Source organism: Paramormyrops kingsleyae, chromosome 24 (genome assembly GCF_048594095.1).
Source record: "Paramormyrops kingsleyae isolate MSU_618 chromosome 24, PKINGS_0.4, whole genome shotgun sequence".
Lineage (NCBI taxonomy): Eukaryota > Metazoa > Chordata > Actinopteri > Osteoglossiformes > Mormyridae > Paramormyrops > Paramormyrops kingsleyae.
Genome location: NC_132820.1, coordinates 8,803,660 through 8,825,808, shown reverse-complemented (window position 1 = coordinate 8,825,808; position 22,149 = coordinate 8,803,660). Strand labels below are relative to the sequence as shown.

At 45.0% G+C, this 22,149-nt stretch overlaps 1 protein-coding gene and 1 long non-coding RNA gene across 2 annotated transcripts; both read left to right on the top strand.

Annotated features, from left to right (window-relative positions):
- Window positions 1–752: 752 nt before the first annotated feature.
- LOC111835135 (uncharacterized) lies at window positions 753–3,369 on the top strand. The gene is made up of 2 exons (XR_002836167.2): window positions 753–984; window positions 2,507–3,369. It is a non-coding gene; the product is annotated as an uncharacterized lncRNA (long non-coding RNA).
- Window positions 3,370–5,698: 2,329 nt separating this feature from the next.
- ehd1b (EH-domain containing 1b) lies at window positions 5,699–21,972 on the top strand. Its single transcript, XM_023795118.2, has 5 exons — window positions 5,699–6,453; window positions 12,218–12,315; window positions 17,903–18,315; window positions 18,947–19,111; window positions 19,798–21,972. The coding sequence occupies exons 1-5, from the start codon at window positions 6,065–6,067 to the stop codon at window positions 20,320–20,322; spliced, it is 1,590 nt and encodes a 529-aa protein (XP_023650886.1). The 5' UTR covers window positions 5,699–6,064; the 3' UTR covers window positions 20,323–21,972.
- Window positions 21,973–22,149: the final 177 nt, after the last annotated feature.

Here is a 22,149-nt window from a genome sequence, read left to right as displayed (position 1 = left end):
TCTTTTGGTCTCATTTGCTCCTTGTGATCATATTCTCACACTCCCCAGCACGGGCAGACAAAAAGCAGATATCCAGCCCATTCTCCTACCTTCAGCTTAAAGATCATGGTGCCTCTTTCTGGAGGAACACTTTGTTGTCATTGTGCCAGTGAACTATCCTAAGCAGATTCACGACTGCCTCACACTCCGTGTGACCCAGTCAGCTCCAGGGCCCAATGCTGGTCCTTAATTGGCAAGTTACACGTGCAAACTTTGTTTTACGCTCCAGCAGCATGTGATTGTCATGCATCACTGAATGTTTGTTTATTACCATGAATTTTGTGGCAGGGATATTTCAGGGGGATATTTCTGGAGCAATTGGGGGTTAAGGGCCCGTTGGTGAAATCTGCCAACCCTGGGATTTGAACCAGCAACCTTCCGATCATAGTGCCATAACCCACTGAACATCTAATGTGTGTTTTGTATAGTGATTTTTCTTGTGTTTGGGTGCTTTGCCTTTATATGTTGTAGAAGGTTTGTTTTACATGCTTGTGTGTGTGTGTGTGTGAGAGAGAGAGAGAGAGAGAGAGAGAGAGTGAGAATGCATCACTGCGAGGGTGAATGTGTCGCATAGGTACAGGATGCTGGGTTGAGGGCCAAGGCTTCCCGCCTGTTAAATATTGACTGGCTGTCTAATCATTAAACTGCCTCCACCTCCCAACCTCTCTTAAACCGGCTGGCCTTCCCCCTCTTTTTTACTCCATTGACAGAAGAGTTCCTCTCCCAAACTCTCAGCCGCCACCCCATCTTTCTCCACAGCCAACGTACGAAGTGTTACATTTTTGCGTCGCGTCCGCCGTCGTCTGGAGCTTGTCCACCCTCGAACCTCAGGCCTTTTTCTGACCCCGCACCTTCGTCATTCTCTCTCCATCCCGTTCTTCCCTCCTTCGTTCACACTCTCCCGAATGCTTCCCTCGGGATCTTTGGCCATGACGCTCGACAGGGGTGAGTAACCGATTCACGTCTACCTTTCGAGTGCCTCATTCTGAGCTTATGGTGAAAAAAACAACAGACGCTTCATTGGACGTTAGTATTTCGAGAGCCATAGGTGACAGAAGAGGAATAATCAATTTCTATTATCCTGGTTTACTGTGTTTGAATACTTTTTAACCGACAGGTAACGCTTTACAGAGTAGGTTCACTATGAATGTGAAAGTGTCTATAGATGATTTGTGGAAGGCAAAATGATTCCTGTTTCACAATTTCTGAAAAATTGGGATATTTCCTGGAAAACACTGGATGCATGACGACCGGATGCATGAAATTAGTAGCCTAGACGTGAAACTCAAAACCTACTTAACACTTATGGTTTCATTCACTTCCAAACCAAAGGTCACGTGTCTCCTATTGACTAAGTATAAAATAATAGCGACGTAGTTTAGCCCTGAGTCATTCAGGTTACTCATTGAGATCTGGAGGGAGTGTTTCTGAAGTTCAGAACCAAAGCCAAACATGGACATTTTAATACTGGTCATCTAATATCAATATGGTGTTTCAGTCTTTAGTGCTGTAGGCTCACAAATCTAGGGCTGGGGTTTAAAACACACCCCCGGCCTTATGTGTGTGTATGGGGGGGGGGGGGCTGTTTCATATTACTCATATTGGTGCTTTTGTTTCCTCCCACAGTCCAGAAACAGGTGTTCAGATGACAAGATGTCACTAAACTGATCATAACGTGAATGCTTGCGATCGGGCTAGCGTCCCATCTAGGGTGTTCCGTACCGCATGCCCTGCGTTTCCTGGGAGCTCAAGTTCACCGTGACCCAGTGCTGTCATAAAAGATGGATGGACGGATGGATAGATAGACATTCAGTATCACTGTGCCCTGCACTATGGTCATGGAAGAGAAAAGACTGGTTTGTGTTGCGTTATTAATAAAGCTGATGGATGGGCAGGCTGGGACGAATACATTGTTGGTTGAAAAAAAAGGGAAAAAATACCAAAGGAGCGATAATGAGGAGTGAACATGTGACAGCGCCCGGGAACAAAAGAACCTTTGTGCTGGCCTTTATTACTTTACGATTTTGTCCCTTATAAGCAAGGAGAGAGTGCATGTCAAAGTCTAGAGATGGAGGGAGAAAGAGGTGAGGGGAGATGGCTGCAGAAGTGTAAGAGTCAACAGGAAGGTTGGTTACTACAGGATCGGTGTGAGGAGATTCATAAAAAATTACTATGAAGTCACACTCCTTGGGGGGGGGGGGGGGGGCAATGGGCACCCCCATTTGGCTGAACCTATTGACTCATGTTCCCTCCTGTGCTGACAGCCACCATAAAAATGCTGTTATCAATGTGGCCCTTATCCCATGTTAATTCTGCTTACCAAGGGAGTGTCTGCAGCAGGCTGTAAAGATGGTGGCAGTAGGGGTCATAGTCAAACTCAGGGCTGGCCTCTGCCTGCTGATGTTGACCAAGCCCATGTTCCAGTCCTTCCCTATTAGCTTCTAACCATTATTTTATTTTCATTCAGGACACAATGCAGTGGGGCAAGCCGTTCCTCTCGGCCAGCGGATGGTTCTGTATGCCTTTCGGCCTGAGTGGTGACCCACACGAGTCGGCCGGGCTCCCAGCAGGGGCCCCACATCCTGGTGTTTGTCTGCTGTAACAGCAACTCCATGTGGAACCTGTCAGTGTTCCAGTGGGGCTGCTGTTACCAGCAGACAGACACCCATAACTCGTCACGCGGGATGTTCCCCTGCGTCACCTCCGTTACCATGGGATCTCACACATACCTAAGCATTTACTCTTATGCTGCTTAACAAATAATGAATTTATATAAGAGTTACCGAACGTAATCTGTGCTTAAACAGATGTATCAAATTTCTTTTGAACTGTTTTTTAGCTTTTGTTTAGCTAGCGAACAACATAATGTGGTTTCAGTTTTAGATAACACAAACACTAAACCATGTGGGTTGTGCCTGTGAACTATAAGTAAATGTCTTCAACTGTAAAGGTTAATTTTATTTTTGTTACATTTATGTGTAGCACTATTACATAAAACTATATATATATAAAATTGTTTTTCCATGATGTGATACGAAGCATGTGGCTCTAATTTTGCATGAGGGAATATGTTTCTGGTTTTGTGGCAGCTGGGGCGCAGGATGATGACCTATAAATTGACAGCCAGTGTTTGAACCTGGCTGTCAGTTCTGTAGGCCAATGCCCTGTTTGCCCTGTCAAACACAGCCATATTTGGGCAAAAAGAGTGGGAACGGACAGCTTTACGGGAGACATGCCTGTTAAACAGGAACCCGCCAAATACGATTCAGCTTGTCTTAGTAGTATGCTAATGATACCAGCTAATAAAAAATGATATGTTTCTTAATCTCAGTGGATGGCTCATGTACAGTCTGCCATGTGCTCATTTTTCTGATTCTGTTCGTCCCAAGAAATATAAGACTAGTTATTCGCGGCGAGTCATACAGAACATTCCTCACAGGAATATCTGAAAAGAAGCCGTGAATTTTGATCCCTATCAGGTAACAGCCCAGCAGCGAAAAGCTGAAATATGTAATAAGAAATTGTCTTGCCAGTGAGGACGGGGGGAAAAAAAAATGCGGTAAAGTGAAAGCTGATTGGATGAACCTCAGTGGAGCTAAAGAAGGTCACCGTGCCATCGGAATGCCGTCACCAGATCTGGAAGGGGGACAGGGACTCCCCTTCGGAATTTTTGCAGCTTCCTTTTCAACCCTCCAGTGCAATGAGCCGCTTTCACTCTCTCTCCCAGGCCACACTTATCCCATTCATTTCATTAACTGTTATAATGAATGTATATTCCATTAAAAAATAAACACCAATCACTGAAGCTAGAGGGAGGAGCCAAAGACTGTAAAAGTAGGTAAGCAGACATTACTGTCATAATGGTTGCAACTTCTTTCTGTAGACAAATAAATAGACAAAAATACTTGTAATGGGTGGTTTGGGGCTCAGTGGGTGGCAGCGCAGCCTCACACCTCCAGGGTTGAGGGTTCGAGTGTGTGGAGCTTGCATATTCCCCTCGTGTCATGTGATTTCCGTCCCAGTCCTGGTGCATCAGGTTCCGCCTTGCACTCCAAACGCATGCAGTTAGGCTAATTAGTGTTGTTAGAATGCCAAGGGTTGTGCGTGCCCTGTGATGGACTGGCATCCTGTCTAGGGTGTTGTGCCCAGTCTTGTACCCTCTGTCATCTGGATTAGGCTCTAATACGTCAATAACTCTGTGCAGGATAAGCAGCAAGGATGGATGCTGCTTATAACGACAATACTACATATAGCTGAAGTAATAGCCTGCTCTGTTTGGAGGAATAGCGCCACCTACTGGTAGGTGTGTCTGTGTGGAAAGGTAAATAAAAAAGCAGGTAGCAGGATGGGAAGTGGGTCAATGAAGAAAGTATGTTAATGACCCAGAAGGGGTAGCAACACATGATCTCGGTAATAAGCTGCCGGCATTTATACCCAAAATGAATACAATGTTTCAAATATCTCTCAAAATTAAACACGCTGCAAACAATACAAATATTTTGACCAGAACTGCCCTTCTTCTCATGGACTTATTTATGTACATTTTTATTAATAGGCCTGTTATTCACTAACTTATGGGACTTGAGCAAGTGAAGACAAGCATGATTTCAGATACTGAGTAACACTCAGGGAGTAATGTTATTCTGTTACTTTTTAAAATCTTACTATGTGTAATTATATAGGTAGTATCAGGGATGTTATTTGGGGGGGGGGGCTTGGGGGGCAGAGTGGTGAACAGCCCTGAGCCATGCACTCTGGGGGGAGGCTGCTGATCTCGGCTTTTTTATTGTAACAAAATACAGAGATTGTCCACTCCAAATTGTCCCATCAATCAGATGGCGTAATTGCCCCTCCGTCCAATCAGCGAATTTTACTGACAGCACTCCCCCCACCCTGATTGGCAAGTTTTACCACTAGTACCCGCGCTTTGATTAGCATATTATCAATTAGCATATTATTAGGGGGCCCCCTGCCCGTCAGCCTAAGGCTCCCAGAGACGTTACTCCACCCCTGGCTAGTATATTCAGTATGTTTCTTTTAAGAAATGATTAACACATTAAATTAATACACGCTGAAAAAACACACAAAAGATGCAGTGCTCAAAGTGCATATGAATGTATTATTATTATTATTGGGCTGGACCACATGCATGTGGGGTACTCTTTCTTCTATGAACAAGTAATACATTTTGTCTATTAATTTAAAACGGCAACATTTTAACCATTTCTATAAACTATACACTGTTGTTACTCATATATAATGTAACTGTAAATATAAAGCTACATTGATGCATTAAGGCAATGATATAATATTGTTATGAATGCATAAAGATGATTAATTTACATATAATAATGTGATACAGTTAAAATATTATATGTTAAAGCAGGGGCGCCGTTAGGATTATTTGGGGGGGGTTGCCCCTAAAACATGTTCGTAGCCCCCCCCCCCCCCCCCCAATAAATGTGCATTCGTTGGCTTGAATCATGAATAAGTTGTTTAGCCTATATTATATGTAAATTTGCCCCCCTCCACTACAGACTCAGCCCCCCTACACATTCATCTCTAACTACGCCCCGGTGTTAAAGCTCATTAATAATGTTATGATCGGTTCCTTCGTGGAGGGAGGGGTGGGGTCTTTTATTTTGAACTCCTTCTCTTTCTTCCGGCCAGCAGTTTAAGCTCGATCTCAGCTCGCTGGCTACTGATATCAGCTGCTTTGACGGCGAGGACGCTGATGGTCCGCTTCCCAGGGAGAAGTTATCGTATATATTAATATGAAATAAAAAAACAAACAAACAAAACAAAAACACACCCGGAATAACGGCATACTAAGTCATCAAAGTACTTTAAAAAGTAATTTTCATTGGAGTCGTACTTATATAAGTGATTGGTGTTGGTGAAATTTAAACGTCAGAGGAACAAAACAGAACCGCACGGGTTCCAATTTATTGGTTAATATTTTTTTTCGATTTTCGTGATAGACTTCTCTTCTGCATCTTTAAAGACGGGAAAAGACACAGGCACCATGTTCAGAGACGGGAGGAAAAAAAATCCCGAACTTTTTCAGACGGTCTCGGAAGGACTGCGAAAGCTGTACCGGACCAAACTGTTCCCTTTGGAGGACGCCTACCGCTTCCACGACTTTCACTCGCCGGCTCTCGAAGACGCCGACTTTGACAACAAGCCCATGGTGCTACTGGTGGGTCAGTACTCCACCGGCAAGACCACTTTCATCCGGCACCTAATGGAGCAGGACTTCCCCGGTATGAGGATCGGTCCGGAGCCGACCACGGATTCCTTCATAGCGGTCATGTACGGCGAGCAGGAGGGGCTGGTACCGGGGAACGCTCTGGTCGTCGATCCAAAAAAGCCGTTCCGAAAACTCAACGCATTTGGCAACGCTTTCCTCAACAGGTGAATTCATGAATAACCAATTACTTTCTTACAGTTTTTAATATTAAAGCGATCATCAGACAGTTAACTGTCAGACAGTTAATTGTCACAATGCATCATCAGCAATGTAATTTAAACTAGCCTACTGCTTAATATGATAATTAAGTAGCAAATTTGTGCAGATCTTTGGCTGATCCTTTTTTATATGTATAATTTTAGCCCGGACTTTTACGCAGATATTGTGAGGTTTTGGCACGCATCAGGGCTGTCAGTGTCTGATAGCAAAGGGGGCTGGTCCATTCATTTTCTGGGCGATATCTTCGCTGTTTGTGTCCAGTGCCTATCTGGCTATTACGCAGCAAAATATAGCCGTCGAAAGTTGGCTGCTGTAAATTCTAACACAAATGATTAACTGTTTTGGGGGGTATTTGGAGGACATTGTCCAGACGTTGGCCTCTTCGGAGTCGACATTTAAAACGAAATAGGAATTTATAAAATTCGATTTTTTTTTTTGTTTAGATTTTCCAATCTATTTTTTTAAATTTAAGTTGTTTATGGGGAAAGATCGAAATTCCCTATTAACGTTGGAAGGAAACGTTCTTAGAATACAAGCAATTTCGCATGCATGAGCGACCCAAATATCGGCAACAAAGTTCAAGTTATAGGCCTACCCTTCTTTTGACCTTAGTTCTCCACAAGCGATTAATCATTAGCCAGTATACTTTATTTCTTATAACGTAAAACAAATTGCTTTCTCAGGTTTCCCTAATGCCTAACAACATGCTGAATAATCGAGTCGTCTAACTGAAATTAATCTATAACGATTAATATCCCGCATTAATGTAGCATTTTGACGTACCGACTCCTTAAAAAGAATTCTGCTATCAAGTCAGTTTTTTATAATTAATATTACGCCGATTTGTTACTTTATGACGTAGTATGTGTTACTTTCAAAACTACTAATGGAATCGAGACGACCGAAGGACCTGTGTAAACATGTATGGCTGTGGAGTTAACAACCATTAACTGACACATGGCGTTTGTTCCATGGCAGTGGTCGGTTTTATGCTGAACTTTTTAACGTGCTCACAGTCCATGGCGTGTAACTCACTGACCAGACTGTGCACGTGTCTGATCATGGACAGTGCAGTGGGTGCTTTTCGTCATGCTCATTAAGCTGTACTATGTGACAGCTGCTAATGTAAATATCCAGAAGCTGAATTAAATATAACTGCCCCTTAAAATCCCAGGAGGTTCCTTGCTGCTGTACCATTGAGCCTAAAAGCTGGATGGAATGGCTCGCACCTCAAGCTGAATAATAAGTATCATCTATAATATCCATCTATCTTGCAGCTGCTTATCCTGCTCAGGGCTGGACAGGGGCCTGGAGATTATTGTAGACAGCACCAGGGGTGCACTGGAGTGGGGGGGGGGGGGCAGTTAGGGGAATACTGGCCCTCACAAGACTGGGAAAATTCCGAACTTCCCGATGGCTAGTCCACACCTGGGCAGCACAAGGCTGGGTTATGCCCTGGACAGGATGCCAGTCTGTCACAGGACACATATATGCAATGCCTTTGGACTGCATCGGGCACCTGTCCTGGCATGGGAAGAAGGTGAGAACTACAGACGGACGGACAGACCAGTGGCAGGCATCCATTACTATTCAGGGCGGGGAATCGGACAGCAACAAAAGCTATGAATGAGGTCAGTAATGGAGCTGGCCTTCCATGGCATCCATCAAATCTAGCAAAATGAACCATAGGAAAGCATGTTTGCACTTTTATGCATTGCGGTGAGCATTGTGTCGAAGCCCTTTCTGCTGAAGGCGGATGTATGGTGTTTACATAACACTGTGACAGTTGAGAGTGCAGTAGCATCTTATCCATCCAGTGACTTTCCTGAGGGGTTTGGTGCCGATGCATTAAGGGCATTGATTCAAGGTTTGAATTGATTTGAAACTCCGGCATTGACTTTTTTCTATTCTGGGGGGGGGGGTTCCTGGGTCTCAGTCCTTAATCCCCTGTCATATTTGTTTTCGCTGCCATTTGTCAGTGTTATCGCTAAAATGTTTTTTTTTTTTCTTCTTCATGAATTCCCCAGTATTTTATTTTATGTTCTGGTTAAAAACCACATTCCCCGTGACTGTAGACTATAGTAAATGAAGAATCAAATGTGAACAACTGTGGCGTGGTTGAAATCTGAAATTGAGAGGAGAGTAAAAATATATTTTATCTGCACAGTAATGCTGTCATTTCCAGGTGGGAAATGTACTTATCGCCAAAATAAGGCTTTTGAATGGGCAAGCTTTTATAACTGGGCTGGAGAAATGTAAAGGATTCCATTATGCTCCTCCAGTTTGAACACTGGAAATGCTGAATGAATTTAGCTGAAGGACGTCATTTTGACAATGCCGCCTTTTTCCTTATTTACTGAGATGCCGTTCCGAGTTCAGCAAAGGTGTTGGCCCATCTTGACTGTCCAAACCCAAAAATATGTAATCAAGGGCTCATTGTTGGGACAGTTGGCCATTCGTGCCAATGGAATCCAGGAAAACCTTAGAATCCAGATGTCTGACTTTTGATAACCATCTTAAGTGTTACTCACGAGGTTTCTGTAGGTTTCTATTGTTCTGAGTTCTTCCTGCTCTCTCTGGCATCCCTGTGTGATTGATAAGCCCAGGACAAATGTTCGAGGTGTGTATCCTTACGGAAAAATTGAATTTTGTCAGTGTGCATTTTATTTATGACGGAAGACCTTACAGAATTAGGGGTTTTGCTTTTTGGAGACCGGCAAAGGTTGTTATCGGGGAAGGAGTTTTTCTTGGAAGATTTCGGATGGAGCATTTTTATGGTGCGTGTCAAAAGTTTGGAAACACCAAGCCACCTACAACGGAGAGTAATGGAGCTGCATCACTTGACCTGGCCACCTGACCTAAACACAGGAGAGATGGTTTTGGAGGAGTTTGACTAGAGAGTGAAGGAAAAGCGGCCAATGAGTGCTCAGCATATATGCGGGACCCAGAGACGGATTACGGACCGGGCCAGTGGGGCCGCTGCCCAGGGGCCCTTGGGGTGCAGGGGGCCCGTGGGGCCCCTAGCCCAAAACAATTTGCAACGCTTATCAACAATGTATTTTCGTTTGTGTATTTTAGAGGGCCTACATTCTTTGATCCTCTGCCTACAAGGGCACCTGACCCTATGGGGGGATGGGGGTGCTGGCGGTGGTGGTGGGGGGCCTCGCGAACGTTTTGCCCAGGGGCCCACACAACCCATAATCCGTCCCTGGCGGGACCTCCTTCAGGAGAGCTGGAAAAGCATCCCAGGAGGCCAACTCATGGAACTGGCGTGGAGGAGGCAGTAGGGTCAGTCAGTCCCTGGACCAATTGGGGTTAAGGGCCTCGCTCAAGGACCCAATGGTGGCATCACTCTGCCAACCACAGGATTTGAACAAACAACTTTCTGAAACCCAACCCACAGAGTTGCCTCCCACCCCAAAAAAACTTTTTTGGTCAGTGTATAATTCCATATATGCTATTTCATAGTTTTGATTTTTTTTATAATTATTCGAAGATGTAGTGAATAGTGCGAATAAACCTTGGGGCTGAAGCTCTAAGTAATCAAAACAAGCCCTGGATGATTTGTTTAGCTCAGATGTTCTAGCAACCATGTTCTAGTCCAGGGCTAAATTTCCCAAAACCTCCATAACGCTACGAACATCCTGACGTGAGAGAGAGAGAATTCAATATGATGACCTTCAGATAGATTAGGTATCTGGGCTCAGCCCTTGAGGTCTTAAGGTCTTAGCAATGCCCCTGTGTAGATAGGACTGGTTCAGCCTTTGCAGTTGGATGCCTGGGCTTCCATTATGGAGACTCCCACACGTCTATATTCCTGACATTCCTAACGATTATATATGTAAAAGATATAGAACACATGGGATGATAGTATTAGGCTGCTGTCCAGCCACTGATTAACAGAAGGAAGCGAGCACCTGGGAGGAAGCCTGTGAAAGACCAGGAAGAGTAACAAAAGCTGCCTTTTTCTTTTGATCCCTGAAATGACTGTCCAAGATGGCTGCCTAACCCCAAGAATAAAGGCAAAAGTTTGTAGGAAGAGGTAAATGCATTTTTGCTAAATACTGATGGTACAGCTGTCTTGTGATGGAGTTTGCTGTTAAGATGAATCACATTGGTTTTGACAACTTGAAAGTGAATAATTCAGATTTCAGGGATTAGTAATCCTCAGAGTGAACCCTACTAAAATGTTGAAGAATACTTGGTCACGTGACCTTGGCAACCAATAAGATGCAAGCACATAGGGTGGAGATGTGGAACAAGCCCGGAGTGGTGTGGTTGAAGGTAGAGGGTCAGCTTTTAGAAAAGGGCTGATTAACGCTCAGATCTTAGGGAATATTTATAACACCATAGTTTTAACACCATACTTTTAACACTATGCTTTTAACACTGGGTGTCAGCTGAGGATGAGTGAAAAACAAAAGGATTCTGGTGTTCTATGTCCAGAGTTGAGTATCTTAAGAGTTACACCATTCTTCAAAAAATGCATGTTCCACAGGCAATTATTCTTCTGTACACCCAAGCATTCCTTAACGTTAACTGGGGCCAACAGAAACGTCAACCTGGGCTTCTGACCAAATGGTTTATGTCTTCACGTGCGCTCGACCGGACAGTAGGAGCGTGTCTCTGACAGGCCGGAATGCACTGGAGCCCCTCGCGTGCCGGCCTGCGCCGTCTCTGCGTTCCGACACGCCGATGGGGAGTGATGGGACGTGCCACGCCAGCTGGCGCGGGATGAGGGGGAAGGAGGCGGGGCAAAAAAAAAAACAACTCTTGGAAGGCCGTCTTAGGGTGACGACGACCCCTAGGCATGCTGGGAAGCTTTTGGAAGAGATGGAGTGGGGTGGAGAGGGAGAGGTTAGTGAGAATGTGCTTATGCCGGCCAGGAGAGTGGGATCAGGGAAGGGGTGAAATGAAGCCAACAGGTTGAAGGTGAAGGCAAACATTAGAGTGATGTAATAAAGGGGAACTCAAGGATGTCTAAGGTACAGCTTGTTTTAGTTTGTTTAGCAGATTTATTTATTTTGAGAAAGCAGTGTCAGACAGTACCTGCAACAATTCGGAGTTAGGGACATTGAAATCACTCTGTCAACCCTGGGATTTGATCCAGCAACCTACCTACCGCAAATCCGGTCTCCTAATCCCCCGAGCCACATATCGCCCCTCAATGTGAGCTCTGAGCTGTTGGTTTTCCACCGGTCACAATGTTTAAATCTTTCGCTTCTGTGCACAAGATTTCCCCCCCCCCCTCAGCTAAATGACACCACTGGAAGGCATTTTTAGATTTCGTGGAATCATAACTTCGGCGCTTGCAGGCAACACAAGTAGCAGCAGTATCAATGAGTTTCGTGAACAGATGAGCTTAAGCGGCAATGCTCCCCCACACATCATCAATACCTTAAGGTTTTGAAGGCTTCTGAGGAAGGTCTTTCGATACTTCCCTAATGTACTTCCACTTCACAAAGTAAAGCTACGCACCTGGCATGGGTATAGAAAGAATCCTGTTTGTGCTGGTTTATAACATGTTTGTAATTGCCAGTTCGCGCAGGATGGAACCGCGAGCTGTGCTATAGAACACCACTGGGAGATTGTTACTTAGTATCTGGAAGGATCCAAGTTGTCCGTAACAGAAGAAAGTTCGTTCGGTTTCCAGTCATAGCGTGTGATGTGACTCCCCTCTCCCCCCCCCCCCACCCCATCTGCCCCCAGGTTTGTATGTGCTCAGATGCCCAATCCAGTGCTGGAGAGCATCAGCATCATCGACACCCCGGGAATCCTGTCTGGCGAGAAGCAGAGGATCAGCAGAGGTGCGTACGCTTCTGAGGTCACATCCAAAAAGGCAGTGCAAATTATGTAGCCAAGGAGATTGATGCATAGCAACACATTTAAACAGAGCATTTTAAAGAGATAGATGTAAGGAGCATGTGCCGTTACACCACATAACAGACCACCTCAGGGATGAGAGCCTGAGTGCAGCTGTTCGATACCTCGGCACCACATTAGGTCGAATGGAATGGAACAGTGTGAAGTGTTTTTCCGGGTGGCTGGAGTGCCAATCCTGCCACCGACCCCCAAATTCTCCCTGAAAGATCGAGGACTGGCTTGCAGGGCTGGATGTAGGTTAATGTCACACCCAGGATGAAACAATTGCAGGTTAAGGGCCTTGCTGAAGGACCCAATGGAGTAGGAGGACTCTTGGCATTCATGGGATTCAAACTAACAACCTTCCGATTGCCAGCACAGATCCCTAGCCTCAGAGCCATCCCTCTGTCCACAGCAATCTAAACACCACTGATAAATCGATAAAATTATTTTCATTTTCATAAAGTAATGGTAAATTTAAAATGTTCATAATTCAAGTTGAAGTACATTACTTCTAGTCACCCTAAACAAATGGCAGAGATGAATACAATCAGTTCCTATTTTCCCTCAATCAGGCTTATTTTTTCCACTTCCTGGAAGTAGCATAGAATTTAGGGAAACATTTCTGTGGAAGCAGTACAGTGCGTAAAACAGGAAAGACTGAGACTCTTTTGCTCTGTCTCGTGTGCTTTCCTGTCTCCTGAATCTTACCCCTGTCACTCTCACTGCGGGTCGGGATGTTTTCTTATAAACTGTCAGACCGGGACTGACGACTTTAGAGACCATTCACTCAAAAAAAAAAAAGTTTTCAAAAGCCGTGAGCTAACTGTGCGCCTTAAATAAGCCGACAGTCGATGTGTTGTGGATATTTGATTATGCAGATTTGTGTCCGATGCAAGTCGGGGTTTGGGATTCCCGATTCCCGCTGGACCCCATATGCTCTGACTGGTACAGCAGCACGGTGTATTTTTAGCTGCTCTGTTTACGTTGGAATCTGTGTGCTACAGGAGTGAGAACGGGATTCCGGCGTAACGGAATGGTGTTCCGCCCACGGAATGTTATGCTGCTGTAGTGTGTTTGATTAAACGTTGCCGTGGCGATCAATCTGTGGAGCCTCCTTGTTTTTAAGGAGCACTGCCAAAGAAGTTAAATGGGGAGACGACCGAATTGTAAGCACGGCTGATGCGTTTAGAATATGCTACCAGATGGGGGAGCGTTCTTTGGTGTGCGTGTGGGGGGGGGTTCATGGATGGAGTTTTGGATGGAGGTGCTGCCTGAAAAGAGCACAGAACTAGCTGGATATAGCTAACAGGTCCTGGTCTGCAGGGAGACGATAAACAGCTCTCGTAATTACATTAATGTGGCACTTGTGCTTTATAGTCTCAGTCAGTATGAACGCAACCTTTACTCTCCACTGAATGGGAGAGCAGGGTGCGGCGGGAGAGGCCGAGGAAGAGAGGAGGATGACTGTGACGTGACTGTCGGACAAACCCAGATCCCACTCCCAGTACGATCAACGCTAAACAGGCCAGGACTTCCATTCAACTGGATCGACCATAAAAGCTACTCATGACCATTGCAATGATGACATAACTGTGATATCAAATTCCTGATGGTCTGTGTGTAATATATATATATATAATATATACCTGTATGTATATGTCCACAAGGCCATAAACGTGAGAGAAAGCAATGATGTGTTGAGTAGACTTGAAATGGTCAAGAATCCTCTAAGAAAAAGGCTGAGAGATTGACAGGGGGTGGGTGCAGGGGGGAAGGGAGGGGAGGAGGGGGTTAAAAGTCAACTAGCTGCTCGCCCTTGCCAGAAGCCATGTGACCAGCGCTGGGAGCCGTGTGGCAGCTGATGTTCCGCTTCACAGGAAGTGATGATTCAGCTGCCAGTCAGGTCCCCGTCCACTTCCTGTCGCTCCTCGGCCAGAAACCCCACCTGTACCCACACAGGAAGTGATGATTCAGCTGCCAGCCAGGTCCCCGCCCACTTCCTGTCGCTCCTCGGCCAGAAACCCCACCTGTACCCACACAGGAAGCCTTCAATGGAGTCTGGGGCTGGGCCGTGATTGCACTTCTCCATTGTCCCCCATCTTGGGGTGGGGGGTGGGGGCTGTATCCTAAACAAACATGCCGTGCCTGCCGCTTTTCCACCCGCATGCCCAGGCCGCTCTTCTGGAGAGGTCAGGGCATGGGATAATATCTCATGGGCACATGATAGGCTCTAGCTTCAAACTTTCCCTTCTATACCAAAATTAAATATCCACTGCCTACATTCTGCATGACAACAGCGGATTTACACCCTGCCCTGGGGGGGTGAAGCCTGGGTCCGGTGTCGCATTGCTGCGTATCGCATCTGAAACCTGGCACGGTCACCGCCTCTGTAAGCGTAGTTAATAATCTGCCTACGTCTGCTGACTCTCACCTGTAAAATACTTTCTCAGGTGGAAGTGTTTTTTTTTTTTCCCTCGTACCATTCCTTACCCTGTCACCATGCCTTTTACGAGATGAAAATCGTGACTTTCTAACTCCCATAAAGTGAAGAATATTTTAGCGTAATTTAACGATTTATCCTACACGCACCAAATCTAGATAGGCCGAGGATTTTTTAAAATAAATGTATTTTTTTGCCTTCGTGTGTGACATGGGCATTAAGCTCGTGGAATGTTTGCGTGACATACGTTCGAGTTTATCTTGAAGGGTCATTTACGTCTCACTTAATGTAGCTGTAGCCAGCCACCTCTGTTGCCGTGGTAACCCCATTCGCCCCAGGACTCGGTGACCCTCCTGCACTAAGAATGCACTGCTGCTCCAGTCACTCAAACTCGTCTCTCTCGGGCACAGTCCATTATTTACTATATACTGTACATGCCATCCCGTCCAAACAGCAGGCTGATTCCTTCTTGGGGTGTCCGGTTACGTCCCCCGGCGCTCAGAGCGCGGCAATTGTAGTTTCTGTAGACGATTCGAAAAGACAGGAGACAGGAAGTCCGGGTGCCTCCCTGACCCCCACGCGTGTTCAATTCTGAGAACCATTTCTGATGGTGTGTCCAGTCAGTCACGTGACACAAGCTATAAAGAGTAGTTCTGGTGCGTAATGCTCTGGCGTGACCGTGCTTTTCGGGGGGGGGGGGTAAACGTCCTCCTCCTGTGATTTTTATCACCACTATGCACACACAGGAACTGCAGAGAACGGAACACTCCACAAAGCTCTGCTCTTAAATACTTCACCGGTGCCAAGAATGACCTCACCGTACCCGGTAACCACTGATCGTAAGACATGCATTCCTTTGGTAGACACAGCCATCGCCCCCATGAGTATCTACCCCTTAGTGTTTTTTTTGGTTCAGGTCTTGTGTCTGGGCAGCTTGTTAAGGGGATGCTGGACATTTTCCTTCCTGGAACTGACGGACTCTAACTTCAGTATCTTAAGTGTTTTCAAATTCCGCGACAAACTGCAGGGTCAGACGGGGAAGGACATTCAGTAGAAATTACTACTGAAACTACTGAATACAAGCCTGATATTGATCGGATTGTAGAGTTTCACGTTCCCTGTGGTGCTGCAGACAAGACCTCAGGCAGGCTGGACCTCAAGTTCTTGGGCGCGTCTATTTTCGTTGCCCGGATGGCTGGTGTCGGTTTACAGAGATGTGTTTTATACACGACCCAGGTTTCGGGGTCTTATGCGACCGACATCTTCTGCGTTACAACTGTAGCATGTCTCACTCAGACATACCACGTGTATGCATACAAGTTAGGCATCCCAGAATGCCAGAGGGGGAATTTCCATTAGGATATCCCCAAGAAGGAAGGAAGGGGGGGGGGGGGTGATTGCAGTGGAAAAACTGAAGAGTGCTAACACTATACCCCGCCACACCTTCTGTTAAGCGCAAAACCAGGCGTTTAAATATCTGCCACTTCGATTTAGCCCCAGCTGCCTATTGTGTTGAGTTCTTGGGAGTTGCCAAATTCTCCTGTCCATTTTAATCCTCTTGTAATTGCTGTTGGCGCTGATCAGCTCCAATTTCTCCGCCTGACCGTACTGTATCCAACGTCCATGAAGTCAGCCATCGGCCAAACAAAGGTGGTTTATTAGTGAAGTCGCTACGAGACGCCCTGAAGAAAACCAACGGAGGATGGTTAATTGTAAGCTGATATCATTCGCAAGGTCAGGAGAGGACATCCTATTGGCCGTCGAGCCTCTGATATTAATGACTGTATGTTATCATAGGGCGGGCTGCCAGCTATCGGCATAAAGGGAGTGCTAATGCCCTACGACACAAGGTCAGCCTACGGACGGTGACGTAGGCCTGATCGGAATCGCTGGCCGACGCAGTTGCGCCGGACGAGATTCTCCAGGATTCATTGGCCTGCCGTTACTTGAAACAATAACTCATCTGTACACCATTGGATGCGGGCCATTGTCGTTACTCACACAGCCCTTCCCCTGTCCCTCAACTACATCAATGCCCGGTGTTCTGAAAATGCACCAAGAGCAGTGTATAACGATTTTTTCGCTCTCAGAACATTTATTGAATGTTGCAATTAAGGTACGGAGAATTTCAAAGTGTCCAGTTTTCCTTATGTTCCCAGAATGGTATCCTACTACTACAACTAAGACTAATTGTAGCAACTTCACTAAGACTAAGTTTATTATGCATTATGACTGCCTTATGAAGCTGTCATCTATGATGCACTATAGATACCTTTATAATGCAGTATCAAGAGTCCTTAATTCTTATACAGACCATTATAATGCCTTATAAAGGTATCTATAGTGCATTATAGATGAGCTTCATAAAGCATTCATAATGAACAATACACAAGGCTCTAATATGTTATGCCTTTCGATAAATAGTTGTAGCCTTGTTTATAATGCTTTATGAATGCATTATTTATCAATGTATTAACAGAACCTTTGTTATAATGCAAAACGTGGAAATGTTATAGTAAGAAAGTTCTCTGCTAACCTTGAGAAGACCTTCATATAATGTTAGCTAAAGTTCTGGGAACGTTCCCTGTTAGCTGGGATGATCCTATCTCTAGTGTGGTACTGAAAGGACAGGAAGTAACGTGTGAGTTGTGCATTTCATGTGGAAGTTTATAATTAGAATTCCTGGGGTGTGGATGTATCGTGTTGCTGTGAATTAGTTGTTGATAACAAGTAGTTGCTTGTGAAAGCCGCCTGCGTGTTTCTGGAATACAGTTTTTAGGAAGTGGGCGCTAAATTAAACATAGATTTCCTCAAACAGGAAGCTTCACCTCCATGCTTCTCCATGACCTCCTTTGCTTGTTTGTAGCTGTGCAGTTAGATGCGTCTCCCGTAATGTCGTGTCCATGCTGTTACTGGCCCTGACACATTGAGCCTCCATACTCCAGCTGTCCTAGAAGCCTCATTATGGTGTTTTACCTGTCACACATATTCCATTCTTAGAATTAAAATAATGGTCATGTTATCATTTTGAAGAGTGTCCAGAGGGCTTGCGTTGTCTAAGTAGGGCATTGTGTACCTTACTTCTCCAGGCTACGACTTTGCTGCTGTGTTGGAGTGGTTTGCAGAGCGGGTTGACCGCATCATCCTCCTCTTTGATGCACACAAGCTGGACATCTCGGATGAGTTCTCGGAGGTGATCCGGGCCCTGAAGAACCATGAGGACAAGATGCGCGTGGTGCTCAATAAAGCTGACCAGATCGGGACCCAGCAGCTGATGCGGGTCTATGGCGCCCTCATGTGGTCGCTGGGCAAAATCGTCAACACTCCGGAGGTCATCCGCGTCTACATCGGCTCCTTCTGGTCCCAGCCGCTTCTGGTGCCCGACAACCGCAAACTGTTCGAGGCAGAAGAGCAGGACCTGTTTCGCGACATCCAAAGCCTTCCGCGGAATGCTGCCCTCCGCAAGCTCAATGACCTCATCAAGCGTGCTCGCCTTGCCAAGGTGGGATTCCAGAAGGGGCAGTGTGAATGATGGGTGTATGGTCTTGCATTGAGGAGCGAGACTCCTAGACGGTAGCAATGGAAGTATGGATCCTGAGAGTGCTTCAGCACCCCCTCTGGTTGTTGGTGTTATTGCAGTGGCAGAATGCTGTAGCGCAGTGAACCCATGCCTCTAGTTTTCGTCAACGAAAAACATAGTATTGCGTTAATTATCTCGCAATATGATGGATTGCAATCATTAGCTACTATGTTGTAGCACCATGTTTGTTGTCATTCATTACCTTGGCAATCGGTATTTCAGGCTGTGGTCACAATGCTGATGCAGTGAGAATGCTTGTAGCTTGTAGTGTTTTCATGTTTGTTATCTCGTTGTCAGCTGTCGATAGCTACCAACGATACCAAAGTACGTCCGTAAGATCTATTCGTTGTTCCGGCTTTCAGCACCTGGAGCTCAGAACGTTTCTCCATGCATGCGTTCCTAGATGAGGTCCATGACCTCACTCCTTTCATTAAGCTGATCTAGTGAAGAACATCGATAAAAGCTGCACTGGCATTATTTGATCAAGCAAGTGTAGTTTCTGGTAGCGTCACTTATGCCAGACTGCAATTCCAATTAAACCATATCTGTCCAGGTTCACGCATACATCATCAGCGCCTTAAAGAGAGAGATGCCCAACATGTTTGGCAAAGAAAACAAGAAGAAGGAGCTGATCGCCAACCTGGGGGAGATTTACCTGAAGGTCGAGAAAGAGTATCAGATATCACCTGGTGACTTCCCAAACATCATAAAGATGCAGGTATAAAGTTCAAGTCAAATGCGATTTCTTTTTTTTCTCTCACTGTGGGAGAAATGGATAGTTTAACTTTCTTCACATTGGTTACTTTGTTAAACATTACCGGGATAAACTAACCAGTGATTGGTAGTGTTTGGTAGTCTCATCTACTCTGAGTTTTGAAGCTCATGAATGATCTCTCCCATCATCCCTCTGGCTTAAAACTCACAGGTGTATGATAGAAAACAAATTTTTCAGGCACTACAATCAGGAAACCCTCATAATGGGTCAAATACACAGATGATTTGATAAATGTCTCTGGAACTACTTGACTATGATGACTAGAACAAGGGACTAGCTACAGGTTAGGACTGGGAAATTGATCTAATTTTAATTGTTGGAAGCCAAAATCGAAATTACGATTATCAAAACAAAATAATCAAGATGTGCCACAATAATTATTTTGTTTCTCAGTGTGGCTCACATTTTGTTTTGCGTTTAAGCTTTCCAGCCCCTTTTTGTTTCTCAGTTGAATTATATAAAGATATTTTTCAACGTCTAGATGATGACTTTTCCAAAGTCAATGATTAATTGTATTAAAAAAATCACGATTGTGATTTTTGCCATAACCCAGCAGCCCTACTGCAGATCCATCATGCTTTTGTTGGACACCTCCCAACAGCGTGTTTGCCATTTTCCTTTGACCCCAGGAGATCCTAAGCATCCACGACTTCAGCAAATTCCAGTCTATGAAGCCCAAGCTGATGGACGCCGTGGAGGACATGCTGGCCAATGACATCGCTAAGCTCATGACCCTGGTCCGCCAGGAGGAATCCGCCATGCCAAGCCAATTGGTCGAAGGGGGCGCCTTCGACGGCACCAGCAACGGTCCCTTCGGCCATGGCTACGGAGAGGGGGCCAGCGAGGGCATTGATGAGCTGGAGTGGGTGGTGGCACGTGACAAGCCCACGTACGATGAGATTTTCTACACGCTCTCGCCCGTCAACGGCAAGGTGTCAGGCGCAATGGCCAAGAAGGAGATGGTCAAGTCCAAGCTGCCCAACACGGTGCTGGGAAAGATCTGGAAGCTGGCTGATGTGGACGGGGATGGCTTCCTGGACAACGAGGAGTTTGCCCTGGCTAACCACCTGATCAAAGTGAAGCTGGAAGGCCATGAGCTGCCCGTTGACCTGCCATATCACCTCATACCCCCATCCAAACGACATCAGGAGTGAGAGATTCAATGAGGATGGATGAGTGGAGGAATTTTAGGAATAACCACTCTGCATGAATGCTAAAGTCTGTCTATATAAAGGGAAAATAAGATAATTTACTCCTCACTGTCATTTTCGAACACGATTAATTTTACTCTTGAAGTAGATAAACCAATGTTGTCTTCCCACTTTAATTATTCTAATAATTATTCAAAATTATAACATAAAACCTTGTAGTTTAATAATTTAAGAATGAAATATAGCATTTATAGTCTTTTTATAGCCTGTATTTCTCCACTGTGTCCCATTATGCTGGATTGTAGGGGCTGGATTTGAGTTTGGTGCCACACAAAGGATTGTTTTGTAAGGTCACCTTTGACTTTTACTTCTCGCTCATGTTTCCTGTTTCTAGGGTCTAGATTATCCAGGACATTGGTTTTGGTTTGTATGCTAGGGATATGTCCCTATCAGTGTTGTGGGGGTACTGTGTGTGTTCCGGGGGGTGGGGGGCAGATTTGGTCCTTACCAGTGTGGAAACCAAACCTTACGGCTACAGATATATAGTTTAAAATTAAGTAGCTTTGTAACTCAAAAGGCTTTGCAGCAAGGGTCCAGTGAGCCTTGGGATTATCACGCGCATGTAATAGAAACTTCGCCCTGGGGGGGGGGGGGGCAAAGCTCAGAAGAAACGGGAGAAAATCCAGTGTAGCCAATACATACTTATGTATGGAAATGTATGTGGAAAATATTTAGTAGCTAACTCGAAGTGACTTTTAATTAAACCAGGAGTAGCCGTCTCTTTAAAACTCTTAACTATGAATTAATGCTTGCCACTATTTAAAAGTTACCTTCACTTTTCATCACTTCAAAATAATGAAATGATTCTTTGACAGATTATAAATGTGCAATTGTATGCATGCATTGCGTCATCTGTGTAACCGTATATTACTGATCCTGGAACAGGTACTGTAAGAAGAAATGGAGCAGGGTGGGACCAGAGCCGTGGGGGCAGGAACCTTATTTTTTAATCACGGGAGCATTTTTGTAGCTGTGTGCTTTTGCAGATGGTGTGTTCACGCGAGGCAGCTGTGGCTAGGCAAATTAGCTGAAAAGGCTAACCCTAACCCTAACCCTAACCCTGCACTGTGCTCTATACCACGAAATACATGGAAAAGTGCATCAGTGAAACAGGCTTTGAATGTTGATGTAGTTTAATGCTGAAAGTCAAATAATTTTAAATACACACACACACACACACAGGATGTCTGCCTTTGTTACATCAGTCCTGTTTCTGTGTTTCTGTGGGGCATTGACTTTCATAAACTCTGACTGACCATTCCTGAGTCTGCCAAACCTCTGTAATGTGATATCAATCAGATTTAATTACATCTTAGTTAATATAAATCTAACCTATGGCTTAAGGTTTATATAAAACACCAAAATGACATCCCGTGTTTTATCTAAAAATCCAAGAGTAGCTCTGCGTGTTTTTGTGTGTGTGCGTGTTGGGGTGGTGATATGAGAGAGTGAGATATGTTTGACTACTGTTCACCTATACTTAGGCTCCAATGTACTAAAGAAGAGTGCCTTAAATTTCAGCAACTTTACATTCATCAAAAATGTTCATACTGTTCATGGTCTATTTTTTAAATAAATGTCACTACAACATCATTATGGGTAATGGTTTTGTCTTCTACAAAATTGTAAGAACTACCAAATTTGCGTTTGCAGATGTGAACGGGCAGACTACAGAGTGTCTCCTAAACAGCATCAGCTCAGTCGTGTGTTTTAAAACAGACAGAAAATGGCAGTTAGAGAAGATGTTTCTCTACCATTTTAAAATGCATT

What these genes read in the sequence shown, in the direction of transcription:
- ehd1b (XM_023795118.2), top strand. Translation starts at nt 6,065, where the DNA reads ATGTTCAGAGACGGGAGGAAAAAAAATCCCGAACTTTTTCAGACGGTC. An exon ending in GGCAACGCTTTCCTCAACAG is followed by an intron (nt 6,454 to 12,217) that starts GTGAATTCATGA and finishes ATCTGCCCCCAG; the next exon opens with GTTTGTATGTGCTCAGATGC. An exon ending in CAAACATCATAAAGATGCAG is followed by an intron (nt 19,112 to 19,797) that starts GTATAAAGTTCA and finishes CTTTGACCCCAG; the next exon opens with GAGATCCTAAGCATCCACGA.